Here is a 27,887-nt window from a genome sequence, read left to right as displayed (position 1 = left end):
AATAAATTTAATATTTCACAATTCGTCTCACTGCATCATCTACGTAGAAGATAAAATCCTATTTCAAGTTTAACTTTTAATAAAATTTTAGTTGGGACAGGCAGGAACCACAATAGATCATGCTATATTCTACATTCCCTTGATTATTCTAACGTTATTATTAGCATCACAAGTAGGCTTATATTAACACTACAATGTGAAAATTCCTTAGTTCCCACACTCCCGGCGCCTGTTCGGGTACACTGAGGGAGTTTAGCATGGCCAATGCACCTAACCAGCACGTCTTTCAGACTGTGGGAGGAAACTGAAGCACCCAGAGGAAACACACACAGACATGGGGAGAACGTGCAGACTCTGCACAGAGAGCGACCCAAGCCAGTAACCAAACCCTGTCCCGGGCACTGTGAGGCAGCAATGCTAACCACTGTGCTACCACACCACCCACTCTTTATGACTAACTGAGGGAGAAGTTATCAATCATTGCACTCTGGATTTTAGGGCATTTTTAAATATAGACTGATGTAAAATAACTTTAAAAACACACATTTGTGCAACTTGTTGACATTTTATTGCCTTCAAACTGAATCATATATTCGTACTTACAAAATACATAGACATTGAAGTTATAGCAGTTCTACAAAGAAAAACAGACAGGCTTGTATCTTTTTTTTAAACATGTTCACCAGATATCTGTTTAAGATATGTTTAGTTCTATTAGGCTGTGCCTTTTTTTCTAAGCTGTTCTTCAAAGAAATCATTGCAGGCAACAGTCAGAGCAGCAACCAGAATAACAAATTCATTGAAATCCACCTCATTGTCTCTATTGGAATCGAGATCTTTCATGATATTGTCCACGAGGCAGGGATCCTTCTGAGCCTGGAGAAAGAAAGGAAAAAGATAATTAGACACATTTAACTTAATCAATAGTACAACTCATTGAAGACAATTAATGTCAATCATACAGCATTTGTTTAGATACCACTATCCCACACAACACAGTGCTGAATTGGGAAAAACTGATTACAATAGCATAGGGAACAAAATGTATAAATTAATTTTAAAATGAAAATTTGGCTCCAACACCTCAGTTGCAGTTGGGTAGTCCGTCTCATCCCTTGTACATTATTAAGTGTCACAAAATATACCCAGGTAGGGAAATGCTTGAATTCAAGCTTTACCCAGCACTTAGACAAGATCTGCATCAAAATGAAAATAGCTGCAGGGTTAACAAATTAAGATTTGCATAAACAAATGGTCCAATGTTAGGAAACTGTTCACTGAATTATTTCATTGGGTATCTCCAAAAAAACTATGCTTTTAAGCATATCAGGCATTTACTTTTTAGTTGATAATCAGTAATTTTCTTTTGAGATCAGTGATTTCCTTTGCCTCCAATTGTTCAAAAGAATAGGCAGGATTTTGTCCTTTAGCTTCATGGGAATGGGAATCACACGATATTGTGAACTGTTACCCAGCAGTTATTTTGAGGTGCCTCTCTCCAATTTATTAAAACCTTTACATTTAAAAATGTCTTCAGCAGCTGGGCCACTGCATTGGAGTGGGAGGACCTCCACTGGGCTGCCTGATGCTACAGCTGTGACCAGGCAGGTGCGGAAGGCCACAAAGCCTGCCTGGAGTTGCTGGACGCTGGTCTATAGTTGGGAGGCTGCCACCGTACAGCTGGCCTGGTTCCTGCTGCTTCTGGGGTCCCATAGTTGGCCTCTGGCATTGGGCCTAATAAGGCCTTTGAGGAGCCTTAATTGGCTAGCTGTTGTTTGTGGGCAGGCAGCCCAAACTGTCTGTCCCCCAATTCCCTGCATTGTAAAATGACTCAGGGTAGAATGGTGCCAGCGAAACAACATACTGGCCAGGCTGTGAATTTTCACACCTAGCTGCCTCCTCACTCACCCCAATCAGGGCCTTAACATCCTGCCAAAAAACATTTAGCAACAAAGTAGAGTATTGAGAATAGAGAGTAGGATGGACTTTACTTAAACAATTGCTCTGAAATCTGTTTACTACACACTGAAATAATGATGTATAAATCAGATAGTTGGCCTGCTTTGAAGAAATTTCAATTATCAACACTATCTGGTAACATTTTCAGTTCGTTCATAGAATCAAAGAGCCATGGAACAGTTCCAGCACAGAAGGAGGCCATGTTGGCTCGTTGCAGAAGGAACTCAGCTAGTTTCACTCCTATACTGTTTCGACATAACCCTGCAAATCTCTCTCACAGGTCCTTATCCATTTTCTTTTTGATTGAATCTGCCTGCCCCACCCTCTCAGGCATTGCATACAATTTCTATCCACATGCTGTGTATAAATGTTTCTCCTGATGTCACCTTTGCTTCTTTCATCAATCAACTTAAGAACATAAGAACATAAGAACATAAGAAATAGGAGCAGGAGTAGGCCATCTGGCCCTTCGAGCCTGCCCCGCCATTCAATAAGATCATGGCTGATCTGTCGTGGCTCAGTTTCACTTTCCCGCCCTCTCCCCATAACCCTTAATCCCCTCTCTTATCAAAAACCCATCAACCCGCTTCTTAAAAATATTTAGCGAGGCAGCCTCCACCACTTCAACGGGCAGAGAATTCCAGATATTCACCACCCTTTGAGTGAAGAAGTTCCTCCTCAACTCCGTTCTAAACCGCCCCCCCTTTATCTTGAGGCTGTGCCCCCTAGTCCTACTGTTTTTTTTGAGCGGGAAGAGTCTCTCCACCTCTATCCTATCCATCCCATTCATCATCTTATACGTCTCAATGAGATCTCCCCTCATTCTTCTAAACTCTAACGAGTACAAGCCTAGTTTATTCAGCCTCTCCTCATAGCTCAACCCCCTCAACTCCGGTATCAGCCTAGTAAACCTCCTCTGCACTCCCTCCAAGGCCAAAATATCTTTGCGCAGGTGCGGCGCCCAAAACTGCACACAGTACTCCAGCTGCGGCCTCACCAATGCCCTATACAGCTGCAGCAAGACCTCCCTACTTTTATATTCAATCCCCCTCGCTATGAAGGCCAGCATCCCATTCGCCTTCCTGACCACCTGCTGCACCTGCAGGCTGGGTTTTTGCGACTCATGCACAAGGACCCCGAGGTCCCTCTGCACCGTCGCCTGCTGCAGTTTTTCGCCACGTAAGTAATAGTCCTTCCTACCATTCTTCCTACCAAAGTGGACCACCTCACACTTGCCAACATTAAATTCCATTTGCCATTTCCTGGCCCATTCGCCCAGCCTATCCAGATCCTTCTGCAGACTCTCCACACCCTCCGCACAATTTGCCTTTCCCCCAATCTTGGTGTCATCAGCAAATTTCGACACCCTACACTCGGTTCCCTCCTCCAGATCATCTATATAAATGGTAAATAGCTGAGGCCCCAGCACCGACCCCTGGGGCACCCCACTAGTCACCAACCGCCAATCCGAATAGCACCCATTGACCCCCACTCTCTGCCTCCTATTTGACAACCAATCCTCTATCCACGCTAACACCCTACCCCCAACTCCATGTCCTCTGACCTTCTGCAGTAACCTCTTGTGAGGTACGTTATCAAATGCCTTCTGAAAATCCAGAAAGACCACATCCACCGGCTCTCCTCTATCCACCTCCCTAGACACATCCTCATAGAACTCCAGTAAATTTGTCAGACACGACTTCCCTTTAATGAAACCGTGTTGCGTCTGCCCTATCAAGCAATTCCCTTCAAGATGCCTCGCAATTTCCTCCTTAATGACGGATTCTAACATTTTACCTACCACAGACGTTAAACTAACCGGCCTATAATTCCCCGCCTTTTGCCTGGCACCCTTCTTAAACAACGGCGTAACATTAGCCGTTTTCCAATCTTCCGGCACTTCCCCGGAATCCAGCGACGTCTGGAAAATAACCACCAAGGCATCCACTATAACCTCCGCCATTTCTTTCAGAACCCTCGGATGCATTCCATCCGGTCCTGGGGACTTGTCCACAATCAGCCCCTCCAGTCTGTCGCGCACCACCTCTCTAGTAACAGTAATGTCATTAAGACCCTCCAGTCCTACCACCTTTCCATCGCTGACACCCGGCAAATTATTCACGTCCTCCTCCGTGAAGACAGAAACAAAAAAGTTATTCAAGACCTTAGCCATATCCCCATCCCCTACCACTAGGTCCCCTTTCTCATCCTCTAATTGGTGTCCTTTGATTCTCAATTCTTCCACCAATGGGGCTGCGTTCCCTCTATCCATTCTTGATCCACATGATTTTCCTCGAATCATAGAATCCCTATAGTGTAGAAGGAGGCCATTCAGCCCATTGAGCCTGCACCAACCGCAATCCCACCCAAGCCCTATCTCCATAACCCCATGCATTTACCCTAGCTAGCCTCCCTGACACTGAAGGGCAATTTAGCATGGCCAATCCACCTAACCCGCATATCTTTGGACAGCGGGTGGAAACCGGAGCATCCGGAGAAAACCCACGCAGACATGGGGAGAATGTGCAAACTCCACACAGACAGTGACCCAAGCTGGGAATCGAACCCTGGGTATGAGGCAGCAGTGCTAGCCACTGTGCCACCGTGCCATCTGTTCTTTTTTGTTCTCACACTGATAGAACATAAATTGTATTGTCTGCTGGCTGGCAATCTTTTGATAGGATTTTAATAGGATTGCAGGTCATTAAAATCCAGCCAGCAAAAAATCACATCTGCCCCACATTCCTAACCAACTCATAGCCTGGAGACAGGCTTGGGGGTTACACGAGTTGAGAGTGTGCTGATGTAACCATTTTAAATAACAGCCCATGTTTTTGCAGAGCTTCTGGATGATTCAGAGTGAATCAGTATCATTGAGAAAGAGAAAATGGAACTGAGTTATGATAAATTGTCACACATTATCATTAACCACTTTAGATGCTCATCAATGTGCTTCGCATTTCAAACATTTCTCCTAAATGAAGTCATAAATTGCCATTGGGGATAAGAGCAGATAAAGGTATACTTTGCTCAAATGATAATATTCTAATAGTGATTTAACTTGATCAACGTAACAGCTTTAATGGCTGCCATTAATTTGACAGATGAAGACAATTATTTAAATGCATCATCTGCTATTATTGTGAAGAGTTATCTGGTTTCTGCTTTTTTGGTACTTTAAGAAAAAATTCTTCTATTGGAAATACAAACCTATTCCACTGTTGGAATCATTACAAAGTACACCAAAAATTATGCACAAGTATGTATTTCTGGTGTCCCTGTTTTCCTTGATATCAGAGAGGGAGTGAAAATTCAGCTGTCCTTATTCCCTGACTCCACTCCGTTTTAGATTGTGGGGACAGAATCATTTAAGTATTTGGTGGAGGGACTTATTCTTAGAGGTGTAATTGAGGTGCCCACACAATGCCACTCCATTGGGTGGAACCAGAGAACTGAGCAAGCCCAAGGAAGGGACAGTTCTATTTTCTTCCCCTTGGGAAGGCTTCATGGAGCAAATGATCCTTCCTTACATGTTCCTGTGGGTGTCGCTTGCTCTGGTATGAATGGTGTGAGTTTTATCACTGTAAAGATGCATCCACCATGAGTGTGAAGCTGGTTCGGCTAATGTGGTGCACATTGACTTCTAGAAGTCCATTCGATAACATGCCATATAATAGATTTGCTAACAAAGTTGAAACTTGTGGAATAAAAGGGACAGTGGCAGCTTTGATGCAACACTGGCTGAGTGACAGAAAACTGACAGTGTGGTGGATGATTGTTTTTTGGACTTGGGAAATGTACATAAAGATGTGCGGGTTAGGTTGATTGGCCATGCCAATATACCGAATGGCCGCCTTCTGCACTGTAGGATTCTATGAGACTCTCAAACCCTTCCCCCTCCTGAGGAGCGTGAAGGACTCCATTTCCTGTTGACTTTTATACAATTACTCTTCAAATGTTTCTGCGATGAGCCATCAAAATGTACTTGACTACAACAGGCATGGTAATCAAATTCCTCTAGAATCTACATCCGGCAAGGTTTTTTTTAGGAACTGTTTACCAAGTCAGAGTAGAGAGTCGAAGAATATACTGAAAGGCTGCAAAGAGCCATGTCTCTCTCACTCTCTCTTGGAAGTACTTTGCCCAGATATTGCAGAGTAAACATTCTGAGAAGCAATATCTACTGCAAAGCAAAATGTTTTGGAGATTAGGCCTGTAAATTTTCTCTATGCAGCTATACCCAGGAAGAATAAAACAGCCACAGTATGTGATCACTGCATTGAGACCACTGAAATGACATTTTACTGTATATTTCTTCATTATTTATCTTCTCTATGAACTGTAAATATTTTTAAGTCTATCCTTTTATTCTACCATTTGTATTAGTGCGTGCCAGGGCAGGGGGTGGGTGTGGGGAATGTGTGCGATGTAAGAATGAGGGTTACAATTTTTCTAGTTTTGTTTTACTTTTGGAAGTAGGGTCAAGAAACTTACCTTGTTCTTTGATTTAAACTTGGAAAACCCATCTGATTAATTCTTCATAATCTGCAAGCGTGCATAATAGGACTCCCACAGTATTGACAAAGCACATACTCAATTGTTAAATTCGCAACTAGACTCTGTTATAGCTATTACTGTTACTGCAGTGATAAATTAGGGGAATCAATTTCTACCCCTCCTCATGTGGCTTATCAGATGCTGTAATAAACCAGCTTGCTTTGTACCTGTACATTGTCTCACTGCATAAGATTAGGTAGGTAAGGTTGTGAAATATTTTGGTTCACAAAAAGGCAAGATATATTGAGGGTCGGTCGAATGGATTTTTATTCATTTACAGGATGTAGGCACCATTGGCTAGGCCGATGTTCAACACTTTATATTGAGCATAATTTCAGAAGAAATTATGTTTAGCTCAAAAGGCAGAATTGCTGTAAACTGCAAAACATCAGAGGGCAGCACACGGGCACAGTGGTTAGCACTGCTGTCTCAATGCCAGGGACCCTGGCTCTAGTCCCGGCTTGGGTCATTGTCTGTACGGAGTCCGCACGTTCTCCCCGTGTCTGCATGTGCTTCCTCCGGGTGCTCCAATTTCCTCCTACAGTCTGAAAGATGTGCTGGTTAGGTGCATTGGCCATGCTAACTTCTCCCTCTGTGTACCTGAACAGATGCTGGAGTATGATGGCTAGGGGATTTTCACAGTAACTTCATTGCAGTGTTAATGTAAGCTTACTTGTGACACTAATAAATAAACTTTAACTTTAAAAATAAAAGAAGTGATTTTCAACTGTTGGCCACCTTTTTATTCCTGAAAATCAGGGTTGGCTGGGTTGAAGGGTGTGGGGGTGGGTACGGGATTTGGGGTAGGTGATGGTTGCTAACTTGATGCCCCTGGTCTACTGCATGCAATTTTCAAGCTTCCCTCTCAAAGGGCAAATAACATGCAAACAGAAGGTAGGCTGCAGCTCTGTTACACTGTTTATAGGTCGCCAATTGCCATTTTCAGGAACAAATGGCCGCACTGTGGCACTCTGAACACTCTGCCCATTTGTCCAGGATCTTAAAAGGGAAGATTGATAGCCGCTCAAAAAAAATCAGCCCAGCAAACTTTAATTTATTTTTGTTCTGCTGAAGAAAATCACTTCACCACTTCCAATCTGTTCCTCGCTAGCAAATGCATTGCCTGAATACACTGTGTACCTGCCTGCGTAGGTAACCTCAGCTTGAGCACCAGCAGTGTGAGTTGGCTGACTAAAAATAAAATCATTTATTTTAATTACTCTGTAGGTTAAGTAATGACATTGGCTTCCTAATTTAGTGGACCTGTAGTTCTATAGAACTGGTTCTATAAAGCTGGTTTGAGTGCCGATCCTTACTTTCACTGATTATCAGCAACAGTGATAGTGAAACCACTGGACTGGTGTAAAAACCCATCTGATTCTCTAAATGTCCTTTAGGGAAGGAAATCTGCCATCCTACTCTGGCTTGGCCAATTATGTAAGTTCAACCCACATTAATATAGTTGATTCTGAGCTGCACTTAGGGTGGCAGGGTGGCATAGTAGTGCTGCCTCACAACTCCAGGGACCAGGGTTCGATTCCAGCTTCGGGTCACTGTCTGCGTTGCGTTTGCACGTTCGCCCCATGTCTGCATGGGTTCCTTTCGGGTGTTCCAGTTTCCTCCCACAGTCCAAAGATGTGAGGGTTAGGCGGATTGGCCATGCTAAATTACCCCTTAGTGTTAGGGGAATAGCAAAGTAATATGTGGATAGGACCTGGGTGGGATTGTTATCAGTGCAGGCTTGATGGACCGAATGGCCTCCATCTACACTTCACAGATTCTATCTTTCCTATGAAATGACCAAAGAAGCCATTCAAGTGTCTGAAGGTCAATAAATCAGATTCCCACATCCTGTGGCTCAATAAATAATTTTTTAAAAAGTCTAATCTTAGAATCAGTTAGGCTGCAAAAAGAGCAAGGAAGTTACACAACAAAGAAGAGAAACACAAGAAGGAGAGCAATCAAAACAAGCAGAGACCATGGACCTGATTCTCCACGCTCCCTGCGGTGTCTTTCGCAGAAGTGGACGGGGAGCACCATTGGCTGGCGGCAGTGGTGAGATCCTCCACTCCCACCGCTGTCAGTGGGGTTTCCTGATTTATACACACCCTCCCCTGCCGCCGGGAAACCCGTGGCAGGAGTTTGCCATTGGCAGGATCAAAAGACCCCGCTGGCTAGAACGGCTGGAAAATTCTGGCATATACTGGTGCCATCTGATTGCACTGACATGGTTTGCCAGAATTGGGTTCCTCAGCTTTTTGCTTGTGGCAAAAAACCTCACACTTCTGTTCAGGTCTAGCACACAAGTTACTTTAACAGCCATTCTAACTTGTTGGTCTCAACAGATATTTTAGACCGACAGTATACTGTACCAAAGACTGACTGTTCGCTATGTATTCATTATCAGATACTTAGTCCATTTTATATTGTATTTTTGACAATAACTTGGCTTCATGGACCTGTTTCCCGATCTCTGTCAATGAAGTACAGTAACCACAAAACAACAACAACTTGTATCCATATAGTCCCTTTAACTCCATCAAACACCTAAAGGAGCATTTTTAAACAAATTGTAACGCAGCGCCACACGAGGAGCTATTAAATCAGATGACCAAACGTTTGATCAAAAGGGCACATTTTAAGGACTGTCTTAAAGGAGGAAAGTGAAGTAGAGAGGTGCGGGAAGGGAATTCCAGAGCCAAGAGCATAGGCAACTGACAGTGTGGCCCCTTGATGATGGAGCGATTAAAATTGAGGATGCTGCATGTAACGGAATTAAATGAAAGCAGATATCTCAGAGGGTTGTAGAGCTGGAGGAACTTGCAGAGATGTAGAGGGGTGAGACCATGGAGAGATTTAAAAACAATTTTAAAATCAGGACCCTTGCCTGACAGTAAGTATAGGGGATGTGAAGTGAAAGAGACATGGTGTGATGTAAGACCTGGGCAGCAGAACTTTGGATACCTTTAAGTTTCTGGAAGGTAGAATGTGGGAGGCCAGTCAGGAATGCATTGGGATAATCATGTCTAAAGCTAACAAAGGCGTGTTGGGGGATTTCAGCAATAGGTGGACTGAGACAGGGATGAAGTCAGAAGTTCAAATGGATCACCTTAATGATGGTGCAAATATGTGTCTGGAAGCTCATCATGGAGTCAAATATGACATCCAGGTTGCAAACAGTATGGTTTAGTCTCAAACTGTTTCCAGAGAGGGGGACAGAGTTGGTAGCTATGCAACAGAGCTCGGGGAAGGGGGTGGTGGGGATCCAAAAACAATGGCTTCAGTTTTCCCAATATTTATTGAAAGGATGTCTGATTAAGCAGTCTGATAATTTAGCGATGGTGGAGGAGTCGAGTGGGGTGGTGATGAGCTATACCTGGGTGCCATCAATATACATGTGAAAACTAACGCTGTGCCTTTGGATGGTGACGCTAACAAGCAGCTTTTTTTTATTCATCCATGGGCTTCACTGGACAAGCCAGCATTTATTTTCCATCCCGAATTGCTCTTGAGAAAGCGTTGGTGAACTGCATTCTTGAAGCACTGTTATCCATAAGTTGTAGGAATATCACAATGCTGTTAGGGAGAGAATTCCAAGATTTTGACCCAGCGACAGTGAAGGAACAGTGATATATTTCCAACTAAGGATGGTGAGTAACTTTGAGGGGAGCTTCTAGGCGGTGCTGTTCCCAGGTATCTGCTGCTCTTGTCCTTCCAGATTGTAGTGGTCATGGGTTTGGAAGATCTAAGAAGCCTTGATACATTCCTGCACTGCATCTTGCAGATGGTACACACAATGCTGCCACTGGTCATTGGCGGTGGAGGGAGTTGACATTTGTGGAAGGGATACCGATTAAATGGGCTGCTTTGTTCTGGATTATGTTGAGCTTCTTGAGTGTTGTAGGAGCTGCATTCATCCAAGCAAGTGGAGAGTATTCCATTCCATTCCTGACTTGTACCTGTAGATGGTGAACACACTTTGGAGGCTCAGGAGGTGAGTTCCTCACTGCAGAATTCCTAGCCTCAGAGGCTAATAAAAGTAGCCACAGCATTTATTTAGTTAGTCCGGTTCCTTTTCTGATCAATGGTACCTCCATGATTTTGAAGGCGAGCAATGGTAATGTCATAGAATATCAAGGGGCAATAGTAAGATTCTTGTTTGTTGGAGATGGTCATTGACCGGCACTTATGTGGCATAAATGTTACTTGCCACTTAGCCCAACCCTGGATATCGTCCAGGTTTTTCTGCAGAGAGGGAATCGGACCAAGGAGAGATTTTTGCTAGACACCAGCAAAGGAAGAGAAGTATTACAATGATATACAATGAATACAATTAGATGAAAAAGAATAGAACCAGCTGAGAGCAGTCCAACCCATCTGGATGACAGTGCAAAGGTGTTGAAGGATGATGATAGGATTGTCTGTGTTAAATGTTGCAGACAGGTCAGGAAGGATGCAAAGGGAAAGTTTACCTTTGTCACTGTTACGTAGGATGTCATTTGTGACTTTGATAAAAGTCATTTCAGTACCATGGCAGGTACAGAAACTTGATTGGAAGGAGGAAAGATGAACACAGGTTTTGAAATAACCATCTGTTCAAGAACTTTGCAGAGAAAAGGGAGTTCAGAGATGGGGCGCTTGCTTTTAACAATAATGTCAGGATTCTCCTAAAAATAACATTGAACTTATCATTGTTGAAAGCTACTGTCCCATCTCCAAATTCACTTTCCTCTCACTATATAAAGAGAGAGAGGTAGAGACAAAACAGAGAATTATAGGGCAGTCAGCCTGACACTGGTATTGAAGAAAATGCTAGAGTCCATTATAAAATATTTAATAGCAGAGCACTTGGAAAATAGTAGCAGGATCAGACAGAGTCAGCACGGATTTTCGCAAGGGAAATCCTGCTTGACAAACCTACTGGAATTCTTCGAGGGTGAAACTAGTAGAGTTGATGAGAGGGAACCAGTGAATGTGGTTTATTTGGACTTTCATAAGGCTTTTGACCAAGTTCCACATAAGTGATTAGCATTTAAAATTAAAGCCCATGGGATTGAGGGTGGTGTATTAAAATGGATAGAAGGCTGGCAAGCAGACAGGAAACAAAGGGTGGAATTTTACCGGTACGTCTGTCCAAGTTTCGCGTGATCCCGCTGAGGCCAATGGAGAATGCCGTTCTCCGAGCCAAACCCGCCCCCTGAATCGGGCTGGCATATCAGTAAAATTCCAGTCAAAGAGTCTTATTCCAAGTGCAGGCAATAACTGGTGGTGTATCACAGGGAACAGTGCTAGGATACCAGCAATTCTCAATGTGTATTACTGATTTAGATGAAGGAACTTAATGTAATATTTCCAAATGTGCAGATGACAAAGCTGGGTGGGATAGTGAGCTTTGAGAAGGGTGCAGAGGCAATTCAATGTGATTTGATCAAATTGAGTGAGTGAGCAAATGCAGGGCAGATGCAGAATAATGTGGATAAATGTGAGCTAATCCACTTTGGCGGCAAAAATAGGAATCATTACAGATTGAGAGTGAGAGGAATGTGCAACAAAACCCGAGTGTCCTTGTACACCAGTCGCTGAAAGTAAACGTGCAAGGACAGCAGGTGGTGAAGAACGCAAAAAGTATGTTGACCTTTATAGCGAGAGGATTCAAGTACAGGAGCAGGGATGTCTTGCTGCAGTTATACAGGGTCTTGGTGAGACCACAGCTGGAATAAAGTGTGTAGTTTTGGTTTCCCTATCTGAGGGAGGATGTTCTTGCTATGTGGGGAGTGCAGCAAAGGTTTGCCAAACTGTTTCTTGGGAAGGTGGGATTGACATACAAAGGGAGATTGAGTCAGTTGATATTATATTTGCTGGAGTTTAGGAGAATGGGTGGCGGGGGGTAGTGAAATCTCATGGAAACCTATAAAATTCTAACAAGACTAGACAGGGTAGATGCAGGAAGGATGTTCCTATGGTGGCAGTAACCAGGAGTCACAGTCTAAGAATACAGGGTACACCATTTAGGACTGCGATGAAGACAAACTTCTTAACCTGGAGAATGGTAAGCTTGTGCAATTCTCTACCACAGAATGCAGTTGAGACCAAAACATTATGCTCTCAAGAAGTTGTTAGATATAGTTCTTGAAGCTGAAGGATGTGGAGGGAAATCAGGAACGGTTACAGAGTTGGTTGATCAGCCATGATCGTAATGGATAGCTGAGCAGCCTCGAAGGGCCAAATGGCCTATTCCTACTCCTAGCTTCTATGTCCCTTTGTTTGCATTCCAGGACAATCTTGGAACAATCTTGGCAGTTTTTACAGATGTGAGCAGGAGCTGATAGTGCTTAATGTGTTCAAATCACATTTGATGTTGGATGGTTAAACCAATTAATTGTCTGCCATATTCTTTCATGTCGTCGTCCCTTAAACTTAAGGGAGCAGAGATGAGGATCGTACCAGGATAAAATATTGAGAGATGGTTAAGAATGATGTTGGTTGATTTGACTTGCCCTTCCATTTCCATTCTTCTGCACAATCTGGAGAAACTCTTCACTTCCATTCAGTCCCTCTCCTGACAATCTAAGTTCAGGATCTCATTGTGTACAAATTGATGGGTGAAAACAGAGGTTAAACCTCTTCACTAAACACAAATAGACACAAACAGACCATCTCACATGTTATAAAAATAAAACACCACTGCCTGGAATTTCCATTGAAATTCTCCAGCGGGAGATTGGCAAACCACTTGAGTGATGTTGTTAGTGGCTAAAAATGGTTGTATATGTGATTTTTCCAGGATTCTATCACTATCCTTAGAGATCAGAAGAACACCACAGTTCAAGATCCATCTACTAGATGCTCTTCTGTCCATTCTTGTCTGAAGAATCACGATTGCAAGATTTAGTTGGCAGAAATTAATTTTGGCTCATTTATTAATATAAAATCATTTTTATTTCTGTGCCACTCTTTTTCTCCTGACCATATTAAACTGCTCATTTCAATAATGCTTATGTGCAGAGTATCATAGCGATGCAACACATTGAAGCATTAATGCTTAGGTTTATTAGGAGGTCAGGTTTTGCCTCAACAAGTTTGTGAGTGTTTAATAATGCATGGGTTAATCAGATTGCCAGTGCAGATTTGTTGAGTGGCATGGTGTGTTGGACAAATTTAAGAGGATTCTTTCAAGGTGACTGAGTGAACTAATGAAGGGAACAAAGTGGGTTTTTCTTCATTTAAGTAATACTCTTTTTTTAATCTTCCTGTAAAGGCGAACAGCTTCACAATTTCCCCATGTTATACTCCATCTGTCAGACTTTTGCCCATTCTCACCCTATTTATATCCATCTGCAAACTCCTCATGTCCTCTTCACAACATATTCTCCTACCTATCTTTGTATCATCTGCAAATTTAGTTACCATGCCTTAAGTTCTTTGATATAAATTATAAAGATTTTATGCCTCAATACAGACCCCTGCAGGACTCCACTCGTCACATCAGCCAATCAGAAAAAGACCCAGTTATGCATACTCTTTATTTCCTGCTGCCAGCCAATGTTCTATCCATGTTAATGTGTTATTCCCTACACAATGAGCTTTTATTTTCTGCAATAATCTTTGATGTGCCACCTCATCAAATGAGTTCTGGAAATCCAAGTCTAGCTCAAGCACAGGCTTCCCTTCATCCAAAGCATGTTACTCCTTTAAAGATCTCCAATAAATTGGTTAAACGTGATTTTCCTTTCACAATTAAAAGCTGACTCTTCCCAATTTCCTTGAGTTTCTCTAAGTGCCTAGCTATAACCTCCTTAAGGATTGATGTTAACCTCTTCTTCATGACAAATGTCAAGTTAACTGGCTGTTTTCTGCCTCCCTCTCTTCGTGAATAGTGAATTATACTTCGTGAATTATACTCACTACTTTCTAGAAACTAGCAAATAGTGGATTATACTTCGTGAATTATACTCACTACTTTCTAGAAACTAGCAAATTTTGGAAAATTAACACAACACATCTACTTCCTCATTAGCCACTTCTTTTAGGACTTCAGGATGAAGTCCATCAGGACCCAGCGACTTTCAAGCCCACACTCCGTCTGTTTGCTAGTACTGCTAGTGATTGTAGTTTCACCATGTTCCTCTCTCCCCTCCACCTCCTGGTTTACATCTATTACTGGAACTTTTTTTTATATCTTCTATAGTGAAGATGGAAGCAAAATATTTGTTCATTTCATCCTCCATTTCCTTATTATCTATTATGAACCCCCTAGTGTCACTCTCTAGAGCAGGGTTTCCCAAACTTTTCCAGCCGTGGAATCCTTTTGATCTCCTAAGAGGATGGAAGGATCCCATGAGGAACATTCTAATTGTGCTCAAAAGCCAAAACAAAGTAAAATTTCGTGCAATAGGTACAAACATGCAATTTATGAAAGCCTTTTTTTATTTCTTAGACTATACGTTCACTATAATTGAAAAGTCTTTTCATTAAAAGTGCTCCTTTGATTCAAGTGGGAAGCGTGCTGCTAGAATGCTGGACTCTCATAACGGATACACTCATCCTCATTCTCTCACTCATCCCTTTCTCAAACACACTCAGTGGGGAACCCTAATCTCGAACATCAGTGCTCACTTTACTGTTTAAATACATGTCAAAACACTTGTATCCATTTTTATGTTTCTAGCTAGCTTCCTCTCGTATTACAATTGCTTTCTCCTGATTCACCTATTAGTCATTCACTGCTATTCTTTATATTATGACCAGTCACCTGACTTGACACTTAACATTGTGCAGTTATATGCTTCTTGGTAAGTTTGATGTTTTCCTTAATTTCTTTAGATAACCGTGGATGGTGGCTCCTCCACTTTAAAGTTTTTCTTTGCAGTAGGAATATACTTATTCTGAATATTCTGAAATATACTTAGGAGTATAATATCAAGGGTAAGGCACTTAGCAGTGTAGAGGATCAGAAGGACATTGGGGTCCGGGTCCATAGGACTCTTAAATCGGCCTCGCAGGTGGGGGATGTGGTCAAGAAGGCGCTAGCCTTCATTAATTGAGGGGCTGAGTTTAGGAGTCAGGAGGTAATGCTGCAACTTTATAAGACCCTTGTCAGACCCCACTTGGAGTACTGTGTGCAGTTCTGGTCGCCTCACTACAGGAAGGATATGGAAGCTATTGAAAGGGAGCAGAGGAGATTTACAAGGATGTTGCCTGGATTGGGTGGCATGCCTTATAAGGATAGGTTGGGGAAGCAAGGTCTTATCTCCCTGGAGAGACGAAGGATGAGAGGTGACCTGATAGAGGTTTATGAGATGTTGAGAGGTATAGATAGGGTGGATTCTCAGAGGCTATTTCCCAGGGCTGAAATGGGCACTACGAGAGGACACAGGTTTAAGGTGCTGGGGAGTAGGTACAGAGGAGATGTCAGGGATAAGTTTTTCACTCAGAGGGTGGTGAGTGAGTGGAATCGGCTGCCGTTGGTGGTGGCGGAGGCAAACTTGCTGGGGTCTTTTAAAAGACTTCTAGATGAGTACGTGGGATTTAATGGGATTGAGGATTATAGATAGGCCTGGTAGGGAGGGATATGATTGGCGCAACTTATGGGCCGAAGGGCCTGTTTGTGCTGTGGTGTTCTATGTTCTATACCTCAAATCTCTGCCACCGCTCTCTATTGATCTATCCCCTAGCTCAGTGTTCTTAGCCACATAGAGTCATAAAGGTTTACAGCATGGGAGTAGGCACTTCAGCCCAACTTGTCCATGCCGCCCCTTTTTTAACCCCTAAGCTAGTCCCAATTGCCCACGTTTGGCCCATGTCCCTCTATACTGATCTTACCCATGCAACTGTCTAAATGCCATTTAAAAGACAAAATTGTACCCGCCTCTTCTACTATTTCTGGAAACTTGCTCCAGATCTCACCACCCTATGTGTGAAAAAAATTGAACCTCTGAACCCTTTCGTATCTCTCCCTTCTCACCTTAAATCTATGTCCTCTAGTTTTAGACTCCCCTGCCTTTGGGAAAAGATATTGACTAGCTGATCTATGCCCCTCATTATTTTATAGACCTCTATAAGATCACCCCTAAGCCTCTTACGCTCCAGAGAAGAAAGTCCCCAGTCTATCCAGCCTTTCCTTATAACTCAAAGCATCAAGTCCCAATAGCGTTCCAGTAAATCTTCTCTGCACTCTTTCGAGTTTAATAATATCCTTTCTATAATAGGGCAACCAGAACTGTACACAGTATTCCAAGTGTGGCCATACCAATGTCTTGTTGCACTTAGTTACAACAGAGTTGCACTTATTTAATTTTGAAATACTAGTTTTAGACCCACTCTTCTTCCCTTCAAACTGAACCGCAAGGATCTACGAAAGATTGTGAATGTAGCCCAATCTATCACACGAACCAGCCTCCCATCCATTGACTCTGTCTACACTTCCCATTGCCTCGGCAAAGCAGCCAGCAGAATTAAGGACACCACGCACCCTGGACATTCTCTCTTCCACCTTCTTCCTTCGAGAAAAAGATACAAAAGTCTGAGGTCATGTACCAACCGACTGAAGACAGCTTCTTCCCTGCTGCTGTCAGACTTTTGAATGGACTTACCTTGCACTAAGCTGATCTTGTTCTACACCCTAGCTATGACTGTAACATTACATTCTGCACTGTCTTGTTTCCTTCTCTATGAACGGTATGTTTTGTCTGTATAACGTGAAAGAAACAATCCTTTTCACTGTATGATAATACATGTGACAATAATAAATCAAAAATGTAAAATTCAATCATACTGTGGTCGCTGATAACTAGAGGTGCCTTTACTCTGAGATCGTTAATTAATCCTGTCACATTACACAATACCAAGTCTGATATAACCTTCTCTGTGGTTAGTTCCAGAACGTGCTGCTCTAAGAAACGATCTTGAAAGCATTCTATGAACTCAACAAGCAGGTTACTACTGCCAATCTGATTTTTCCAGTTAGCGTAAAGTCACCCATGATTATTATTACCGTCCTTTATGACAAGCACCCAATATTTCTTCTTGTGTAATTGGTCCTACATTATAAATGGAGGGCAGTTGGGGATGGACGCCCCACTCCATGAATAGAAAGATCACAATCAAAAGAATTGTCTGTAACATACAACCACCATGATAGTTCCTTACCCAGCCACTTTATATCCTAAAAATAAAACTGATAATTTTACATGGTAAAATAAAGCAATAATCACAAAATAACAAATGCTCCCGTTAGCTTTGTCCCACCACACCCTTCAAGAAAGAACATCTCAAGAACCTTTGGAAATGAGATTACAATCCTTGTCCTGTTTATCCTGTATCTCCCTGACATCTAGATGCACAACATAACAGCTCAAAAGCAATCAAACTAAATACAGCCAAGTAAAATCAGATAATGCTATAAATACACAACAGGCCAGGCAGCATCTGTGGAGAGAGAAACCAAGTTCACATACTTCAGGTCAATGACCTATCGTCAGCACTGGAAAAGGTTCAAGATCAAAGGATTGAAAGCAAAGTCAGGTGGAGGATGAAAGGCAGGAGAAATTAAAAGGTAGAAGAAATGGTTGTGCAAGGTGAAAGGGTGGGGGGGGTGGTAATGGGACAAGTAAAGAAACAAGGGATGGGGTCTAGAGGAAGGTAACCAGCAGCTACAATCAAAAAAACCAAACAAAATGCGAGCAGTTTATAAACTGAAACTTTGACATCAGTGTTGAGCCCAAAAGTCTGTAAAGTGTCTCATCAAAACAGGAATTTTCTTTTTTCTTTGTTTCCTCCCCACTTTCCCTGCTGGTGTACTTGTTTTAAGTCTGTCGCATCTCTAACTTGTTCCAGTTCTGATGAAGGGTTAGCAGCCTAAAACTTTGGGCAGGATTTAATGTCCTCACTCATCCTGAAAGTTCAATGGACTTTTCGTGGTCCCTTCCTCGCCCGCTCTGATTCTCATGACAGACGAGATGGTAAAATTCTGGCCTTTAACTCCGCTTTTCTCTCCCCAGTGTAGAGATGCCGGCGTTGGACTGGGGTAAACACAGTAAGAAGTCTCACAACACCAGGTTAGAGTCCAACCAGTTTATTTGATAGTAACCTTACAAGCTTTCGGAAACAGTGTTCCTTCCGTTTCTGAAAGCTTGTAAGATTACTATCAAATAAATTGGTTGGACTCTAACCTGGTGTTGAGAGACTTCTTACTGTGTTTCTCTCCATAGACCAGGCCAGACCAGAGCACTTCAAGCATTTTCTGCTTTCAGGGGAGTGGCGCTAATAAATTGCTCCTTTGGAGAGCTGGCACAGATATGATGGGCCGAATAGCCTCCTCCTATGTGGCAACAATTTTGTGATTCTATTTCAGATTTCCAGCATCTGCAGTAGTTTGCTTTTGTAAAGATACGCAAGCTAAACTTCCCGAAAAAAATCATAATCACCAGCAGCCTTTGTATGACCAGGGGTTACAATGCACATATACCAGAAAACATTTCATTTTCACATGACCAATCTCTGCCTCAATGTATTAAACCATCTCTAATAAATGGCTGATTTTAATCATTTACTTCAGCAATAATCCTACTGTCTCACCCTTAAACTGCCAACTCTACGTCCAACAACATGTCAACCAGAAATTGCAAAAGTTGTGTTATTTCTTTTTGGTAAGGGCATTAAACCTGGGGTGCTGCAAGATCCATTATAAGTCATCACCTAATTGAATGAATGAACATGCTCAAGGGACTGACTGGCCTAGTCATGTTCTTATGTGCCTAACCTTTATATTATAGTATTAGTGCTTCCTAGTTACAGCTCTGGCATGACTGCCTAATAATTGCAAGCAGCCCTTGGGCTCCCACTCATAAATTCACAACTTTGACTTCAATTTCATCCTCCTGCCAACTCTGTGCCTCTTGGCCCAGTCATACCTTCACCAGGCCTCAGCTGTTCCTCCTCCAAGATATCAGCAATAACCTTAATAAGTGGTGCAATTATTATAGAGACAATTCAGGACAGCAATAGGTGCATCCTACTAGAACTAATATACAGCTAGCCGATTGCTTGTGCTGATACTTGAAGTGAGTGGGCAGACACACTCGTTTTACAACCCAGATGCAGATGCCACGTAGGAAATAATATCTGGCCACTGATTTACAGTGATTAAACAAACAAATTCTATTTTTATTGTATAGTGCAGGAGACAGGTCTGGATTTTAGTAGCCCTGGGGAAATTCCCTTGACTTTATAGGAGAGGAATTCTGGAACTTGGCAGCACAGTGAGGTCATTAAAGCGGGTAATGTTATGTAAGGGGAAATTTGGGGGGCTTGCCAGAGGGGATAGAATATCAGCTTGACAACTGCAGCTCCTGATATCATGCATTATTTTATTGTTTCCCCTGAGCATCTTTGTCCTTGAAACCGGTGTACATAACCCTTGCTCACACTACACGATCTGGCTGCAGCTTATTGAGCCATGCTGTTGAGCAAATGTACCAAGGCCAAGTAACATGAATAGGTTTTTGAGAGAGGCTGAGGCCTTCAGATAAAACATTCAATTAAGCTCTGTTACAATTCACTGATACGTGTAATCCTAATATTGGGGAATATGGATGCTTTTGAATTTTATTTTAAGTGTGTGTGTATGTCAGTTTGTTAAAAAAGAAAGGAAATGAATTTTGGATGTTTTGGTCATAATTTATTGATCATAAATTGATGACATGTTTAGAAAGTGTTCCATTACTATAAACGTATGCACAAGAAATAAAGAGCAAGTATTGACCAAATGGCCTGCTGAGGCTGCTCCATCATTCAATACTATCATAGCTAACCTTGGGCTTCAATTCCACTTTCCCACCTGCTCCTTGTATTCTTTCCTTCCCTGAGAGAACAAAATGCTTTGCATTCCAGCCTTAAAAGGCGGGGAATTATAGGCCGGTTAGTTTAACGTCTGTTGTAGGTAAAATGTTAGAATCCGTGATCAAGGAGAAAATAGCGAGGCATCTTGAGGAGAATTGTTTGGTAGAGCAGACGCAGCACGGTTGCGTTAAGGGGAACATAAGTCGTGTCTGACGAATTTATTGGAGTTCTATGAGGATGTGTCTAGGGTGGTGGATAGAGAAGAGCCGGTGGATGTGGTCTGTCTTGATTTTCAGAAGGCGTTTGACAAGGTGCCTCACAAGAGGTTATTGCAGAAGGTCAGGGGGCATGGAGTTGGGGGTAGGGTGTTAGCGTGGATAGAGGATTGGCTGTCAAATAGGTGGCAGAGAGTGGGGTCAATGGGTGCTATTCGGATTGGCGGTTGGTGACTAGTGGAGTGCCCCAGGGGTTGGTGTTGGGGCCTCAGCTATTTACCATTTATATAGATGATCTGGAGGAGGGAACCGAGTGTATGGTGTCGAAATTTGCTGATGACACCAAGATTGGTGGAACGGAGAATTGTGCGGAGGGTGTGGAGAGTCTGCAGAAGGATCTAGATAGGCTGGGCAAATGGGCCAGGAACTGGCAAATGGAATTTAAGGTTGGCAAGTGCGAGGTGGTCCACTTTGTTAGGAATAATGGTAGGAAGGACTATTACTTGCGTGGCAAAAAACTGCAGCATGCGACGGTGCAGAGGGACCTCGGGGTCCTTGTGCATGAGTCGCAAAAGCCCAGCCTGCAGGTGGTCAGGAAGGCAAATGGGATGCTGGCCTTCATAGCGAGGGGGATTGAATATAAAAGTAGGAGGTCTTGCTGCAGCTGTATAGGGCATTGGTGAGGCCGCAGCTGGAGTACTGTGTGCAGTTTTGGTCGCCGCACTTACGCAAGGATATTTCAGCCTTGGAGGGAGTGTAGAGGAGGTTTACTAGGCCGATTCTGGAGTTGAGGGGGTTGAACTATGAGGAGAGGCTGAATAAACTAGGCTTGTACTCGTTAGAGTTTAGAAGAATGAGGGGAGATCTCATTGAGACGTACAAGATGATGAATGGGATGGATAGGATAGAGGTGGAGAGGCTCTTCCCGCTCAGAAAGGACAGTAGGACTAGAGGGCACAGCCTCAGGATAAAGGGGGGGGCGGTTTAGAACGGAGTTGAGGAGGAACTTCTTCACTCAAAGGGTGGTGAATCTCTGGAAGTGGTGGAGGCTGCCTCGCTAAATATTTTTAAGACGCGGGTTGATGGGTTTTTGATAGGCAAGGGGATTAAGGGTTATGGGGAGAGGGCGGGAATGTGGAACTGAGCCACAACAGATCAGCCATGATCTTATTGAATGGCGGGGCAGGCTCGAGTGGCTAGATGGCCTACTCCTGCTCCTATTTCTTATGTTCTTATGTTCTTAAATGTATTCAATCCACAATCCTCAGGGATAGAGAATTCCAAAGATTCACAACCCTTTGAGTGAAGCAATTCCTCCTCATCTCAGTCCTAAATGATCAGCTCCTTGCACTGAATTCCTGCCCCTGTGATTTTGATTCCCAGACCAGTTTCTCTAAGTGTCTACCCTATCACACCCCTTACAAGAATCTTGTATGTTTCAGTGAGATTGCCTCTCAATCTTCTAGAAAGTATAGAGTTTCTTTATTAGTGTCACAAGTAAGCTTACGTTAACACTGCAACTAAGTTACTGTGAAAATCCCCTTGTCACCACGCTCTGGTGCCTGTTTGGGTACAATGAGGGAGAATTTAGCATGGCCAATACACCTAACCTGCATGCCTTTCAGACTGTGGGAGAAAACTGGAATACCTGGAGGAAACCAACACAGACACAGGGAGAATGTGCAGACTCTGCACAGACAGTGACCCAAGCCAGGAATCGAACCTGGGTCCCCGGTGTTGTGAGGTAGCAGTGCTAACCACTGTGCCACTGCACTGCCCTAGGCTCAATTTATTCAGCTGCTCATCATAGCCTCATCTTAGCTATGGACCAATTTAGTGAACCATCACTTCACTGCCTCTGGTACAAGTTTATTCTTCCTTCAATATGGAGACCCAAACTGCACTCAGCATTCCAGATGTGGCCACCCCAAAGCATTGAAATATCATAACAAACCTCCTTATTCTTATATTGCCAATCTCTGTAGAAGGAAGTTGAAGGCGTTTGCCTTCCTAATTGCCTGCTGTACCTGCATGCTAACTTTCTGCCTTCTTTGTGTGAGCACACCCAAGTCTCTGAATTTCAACAAGATTCACATCTTTTAAAAAATATTCTGCATTATTATTCTTATAAGCTAAAGTGAATAACCATAGTTTTATTTGAAAGATCTTAGCGTGTTCTACTCTCTGCCATCAGTCTTTTGAACGTACTTACCTTGCATAAAGTTGATCTTTTTCTACACTCTAGCTATGACTGTAACATTACATTCTGTACTCACTCATTTCCTTCTTTATGAATGGTATGCATTGTCTGTATAACGCGCAAGAAACAATACTTTTCACTGTATGTTAATACATGTGACAATAATAAATCAAATCAAAATCAAAGCAGATGCATTCTTTAAATACATACACCTGACTATTAATGTATCTTGAATACATGCCACAACCATTCAAACATTCTGTATAGAGCTTTGAATAAATTCAATAATGGAAGCATTCTACCTGCCATAGTTAAAGGGATTCAAAGGCATGTATTATATTCTCTGGATACTACAAAGGCAAGTTCCATTGCAAACAATAATGCAAAAAGGGTTGCAGGAATTAGCAATTGTGGATAGGAAGTGTGGGTTAAGATTTTTCATGACATGTGAATATAAATTGTAAATCAAAAGGGCAGAGTGACAACAAGGACAATAAAGATATGCATTTCTTGGAGGTGCTGCCGTGAGCTGAAAGCAAGACTTATTCACGAAATTATTCAGATTTTGATTAAAATCTTGCTATTGCAACTTTGCAAACCAGAAACATGAGTTTGACCTTCTTAAGCTATCTCTTAGCCATGTTAATTCTTTTCCCTTCTCATTGAATCCCAACATTCTTCCCATTTTGCCAGAGGAATCAATGAACAACTAAAGGAGCAGTGTAGACCCTTCCCTTTATATTAATTTGTTTTGATTTCAGCAACAACAAAACGTTTGGAAGTGCAGCATACAGAGCGGCCAGTGATTGTGATGTGCGGAGACATCAGTGTGATCTGCACGCCAGCACTACCAAGAAAGTGGTGATCGCCTGCCGAAGTGCATCATGTTCACAGTGTTGACAAACAGCATTATGAAATGAATGTTCTGTGTTCAAGGTTCAGCTAACAAGTATCTGAACGAGTCGGATTCCAACGAGCGACAGTTGGCATTAATTATCGATTTATTAAGATGGCAAAGACAAAAGCTGTCCAAGATTAGTGCATTTTTACAACACAGGCCCTCCTTGACTCAGGGGCTCATGGTGATTGCAGACGGGTGCCCTACAGTGCAGCACAGTGGCACAGTTGTTAGCACTGCTGCCTCACAGCACCAGGAATCTGGGTTCAATTTCGGCCTCGAGCTGTCTGTGTAGAGTCGGCACATTCTCCCCGTGTCTGCATGGGTTTCCTCTGGGTGCTCTGGGTTCCCCCCACAGTCCAAAGATGTGTGGGTTAGGTGAACTGTCCATGCTAAATTTAACCTAATGTCAGGGGGATTAGCAGGGTAAATTAAGTTTATGGGATTAGGACCTGGGTGCGATTGTGGTTGGTACAGACTTGAGGGGTCAAATGGCCTCCTTCTGTACTGTATAGATTTTATTCTATGATTCTACTTTATGTCATGTTTGTGAAACTCCAAATGCCCATATTCAGTGACACTGGCTGACGTCTGCTTGTGGACAAAACAGTGTTTAGGCACCAAAAACACACAGAAAATAAAAGGGACAAGTTGACATTGAACTACATATCCTGTTTTAGTGTAATCACTTGGCAAAATACCTGAAAAAGTGACAAAATGTAACCCAAGAATACAAAATACTGACCGATATTTAAGGTTACAATTTTGTGAAGGTCTGTCCAGAGCTACAGACCTGATTGCAGTTGTCCAATGATGATTTTGGAAGCTGTCTTCAAGCGCGACTCATGGCCCTTACAACTCCCACAGCAAAAACCTACAAAATTAAACTGGCGGCCTCATAATATTTCATCCCAAAGGTTACATCCCGTTGGTGGGGATCTTTTTTCTGCTGACCACAATGGGTAAAGCAAAGACTCTGACAACTGGCCAGATGTAGTGCTGAAGACTGGTGCTCCCAGATTAGCTTCAATCCAAGATATCCCAATACAGATACAACACTTGCACCAAACCAACAATGTGGAATATTGTTCAGTTATGTCCAATCCCCCCCAAAAAACAGGATAAATCCAAACAAACCAATTACTGCCCCATCTATCTAATTGCAATTAAAGTATTGCAATGTGTCACCATCAGTATAGTCATGCGGCACTTACCAATAACCTGTTCTCCAATGTTCAGTTTGGGTTCCATCAAGACAACTCAATTTCAAATCTCATTTCAGCATTAGTCTAAAGATGGACAAGAGAAATGAATTCCCAACTGAATGAGATGAAGGCAGTATTTGACCACATTTGTGACATCAAGAAATCCTAATAAAATAAAATTAAATGGAAATCATGGGGAAAACTCTCCACTACTTGGGGTCAAATCCATCTCAAAAGAAGATGGTTGTGGTTATTGGAGGCTAATCTTCTCAGCTCCAAGGCATTGCTGCAGAAGTTCTTTGGGGTGGAATCCAAGATCAATCATCTTCAGCTATTTCATCAAATACCCTACCATCAACATCTTGGGGTCAGCATTGACCAGAACCTTAAAGTTAAAGTTTATTTATTAGTCATAAGTAGGCTTACATTAACATTGCAATGAAGTTACCCACTCCTGCACCTGTTTGGGTATACTGAGGGAGAATTCACCATGGCCAATCTACCTAACCTGCACATCTTTAACTTGTGAGAGGAAACTGGAGTACCCAGAGGAAACCCATACAGACGCGGGGAAATATGCAAAATCCACACAGTGAACCAAGCCAGGAACCAAACCTGGGCAGCAATGCCAAAGACTATCCCACTGTGCCACCCTGGGTAAACTGTATAAAAAACTATGACTACAAGAGTAAGTCAGATGCTGGGTATCCTGACTGAGTTTTTTAATGTCTCAAATCCTGTGCACCATTCACAAGATACAAGTCAGGAGTGTGATGGAATACTTGCCACTTGCCTGGATGAGGGCAGCTCCAACAACACAGCTCCAACAACATTCAAGAAGCTCAACTCTATCCAGGACAAAGCAGCCCACGTAACTGATGCCACCATTTTCAACATTCACCTCCTCTACCACCAGGTGCAACAAGACTACAAGATGCGCTGCAGAAATTCAACAAGTTGCCTTTGACAGCACCTTTCAAACTCATGAACTCAACATCCTAGAAAGGCAAGGGCAGAAGATATATCGGAACATAGGAATTAGGAGCAGAAATAGGCAATTGACCTCTTTGAGCAACTTCCCCACCACAGAGGTCAAGCTAACTGGCCTGTAGTTTGCTACTTTATGGCTTTCTCCCTTTTTGAATAGGGGCATCACATTAGCGTGTTTCCAGTCCACTGGACAATGCATTGGAACACAATCCCCTGTAAGTGCCACTCCAAGCCACACGTCATCCTGACTTAGAGTTATATCATCATTCCTTCACCGTCACTAGATCGAAATCATGAAACTTCCTTCCTAATAGCACTGTGGGTGTACCACAACACATGGACCACAATAGTTCAAGAAGGTGGCTTATCATCACCATCTCAAGGTAATTGGGGATGAGCAATAAATGCTGACCAATGATCAGTGCATCTTCTCAATGAGTGAGGTTAATTTGTAAATTATTGACTTTTTTTTAAATAATGAGGCTTTCTTAAAAAAAAGAGGTGACAGAAATGTTCACTTTGCCTTAGCTCTAGCTTTACAAACCTTTGTATAAATATCCACTCAGTAAAACCACAGTCAGTGAGACCACAGCCTAAGGTTGGATTTGAGATTTGATTTGACTGCACAAGTAAATGGAATAAACCGAGTGAGTGTACTGTAACAAGTAAGGTTACTCAGACCAGGCTGTTGAAAAACATTGTGCCTTATGAACACAATTTTTTGGTGAGAGAACCAAAGGAAAGGGATTTTTATTTGCTCAGTGAGTTGTTATGATCTGAAGTAACACTAGCTGAAGTGGTGGTGAAGATTCATTGACAACTTCCTCAAGGGAATTGGGTATATAATTGAAAAGTAACTATTTACAGGGAAAGGGCAGGGGAGCAGTGCGAATTGATCAAAGAGGTGATTCAGGCATGATAGGTTGTAGAGACTCCTGTGTGGATGACTCTATTATGGCTGCATTTTACCATTCCTCACTGGGAAGTAGAAGTGATATGGAGATGCTGGTGTTGGACTGAGGTGAGCACACAAACATCAGGTTAAAGTCTAACAGGTTCCAAACAGTAACTCTGATTCTCTCTCCACAGATGCTGCCAGATTTGCTGGGTTTTTCCAGCATTTTCTGTTTTTATTTCAATTTCTAGCATTGACAGTATTTTGCTTCTACTGAATAACTGCTATTTAATCCTTTATAATACCATCCCAGTGCTTAGAGTCTAACACCGGTAACTGCAGAATGTAAGCAATCTTCATGTTAGAGTCACGGGGTAAAAGAGGGAGAGTAGCTGTGGAGAAATCATTCACTGCTAACTGAGAAGGTGAGACAGAGAAAAGACAAGAGAGAGGAGCCTGTTGCACCAAGGTCATCATGCCCTTTCCCCTTTCATGGTCTTACCGCCAGGAAATTCCCCAGCTCAGTCCGCAGAAGGTCCTTCAGTTCGCCCTTGTTGAGTTTGTACTTATCCCCCTCTTTACCGGAATAATTGTGGAAGATGTGGATCAGTGAATCCATGGCTCCCTCCAGCTGAGATGGCATCTTGGCAGAGGTCTAAGAAGCAAGGCATAAGCAGAAACCAGTGCGTTAGTGCAATGTAACTCTACCTGCCTCCTGCACACACAAGCAGTAAGGACGTAAATGCATGTGATCTCTTTGAACGGGGTGGTACACACGATCTAATTACCAGAAAAATATAGCCTCGTAAAATATATCCCTGGCAATAATACAGTAATGCTAGTCCTATTGTATCCACCACCCATATGAATATTAACAGTAGTCTAAAATTGCTACACTGCAGAATGTCTGCAAATAATGAATGTACCGCCACTTCATAAACAGCTTCAACCAGCAAATTATCATAAAAATATGTTCACATAAATATATTAACCAACTGAACATGAAAGCTGAGTAAAGTAGGAAGCAAAATAAGAAAGTGATTACCTTCTGTAGGAAAGGCAGTTAGAATCAATCACCGTGATAATGGACTAACCAGCAACAACTCTCCTCTTCCTCGATTTATAGCTG

General features: G+C 42.6%; 1 protein-coding gene across 1 annotated transcript; it reads right to left on the bottom strand.

Moving 5' to 3' along the window:
- Positions 1-714: 714 nt before the first annotated feature.
- s100z (S100 calcium binding protein Z) lies at positions 715-27,404 on the bottom strand. The gene is made up of 2 exons (XM_080189729.1): positions 27,261-27,404; positions 715-876 (listed from the first exon to the last, which is right to left on the bottom strand). Exons 1-2 carry the CDS (start codon positions 27,399-27,401, stop codon positions 715-717), a joined length of 303 nt encoding a protein of 100 aa, XP_080045855.1. The 5' UTR covers positions 27,402-27,404.
- Between the last annotated feature and the right edge of the window lie 483 nt (positions 27,405-27,887).

This window comes from Carcharhinus amblyrhynchos, chromosome 5 (assembly GCF_965287045.1).
Source record: "Carcharhinus amblyrhynchos chromosome 5, sCarAmb.v2.hapA, whole genome shotgun sequence".
NCBI classification, from domain to species: domain Eukaryota; kingdom Metazoa; phylum Chordata; class Chondrichthyes; order Carcharhiniformes; family Carcharhinidae; genus Carcharhinus; species Carcharhinus amblyrhynchos.
The sequence above is the reverse complement of the archived record's forward strand: the minus strand, read 5'-3'. Positions and strand labels throughout refer to the sequence as shown.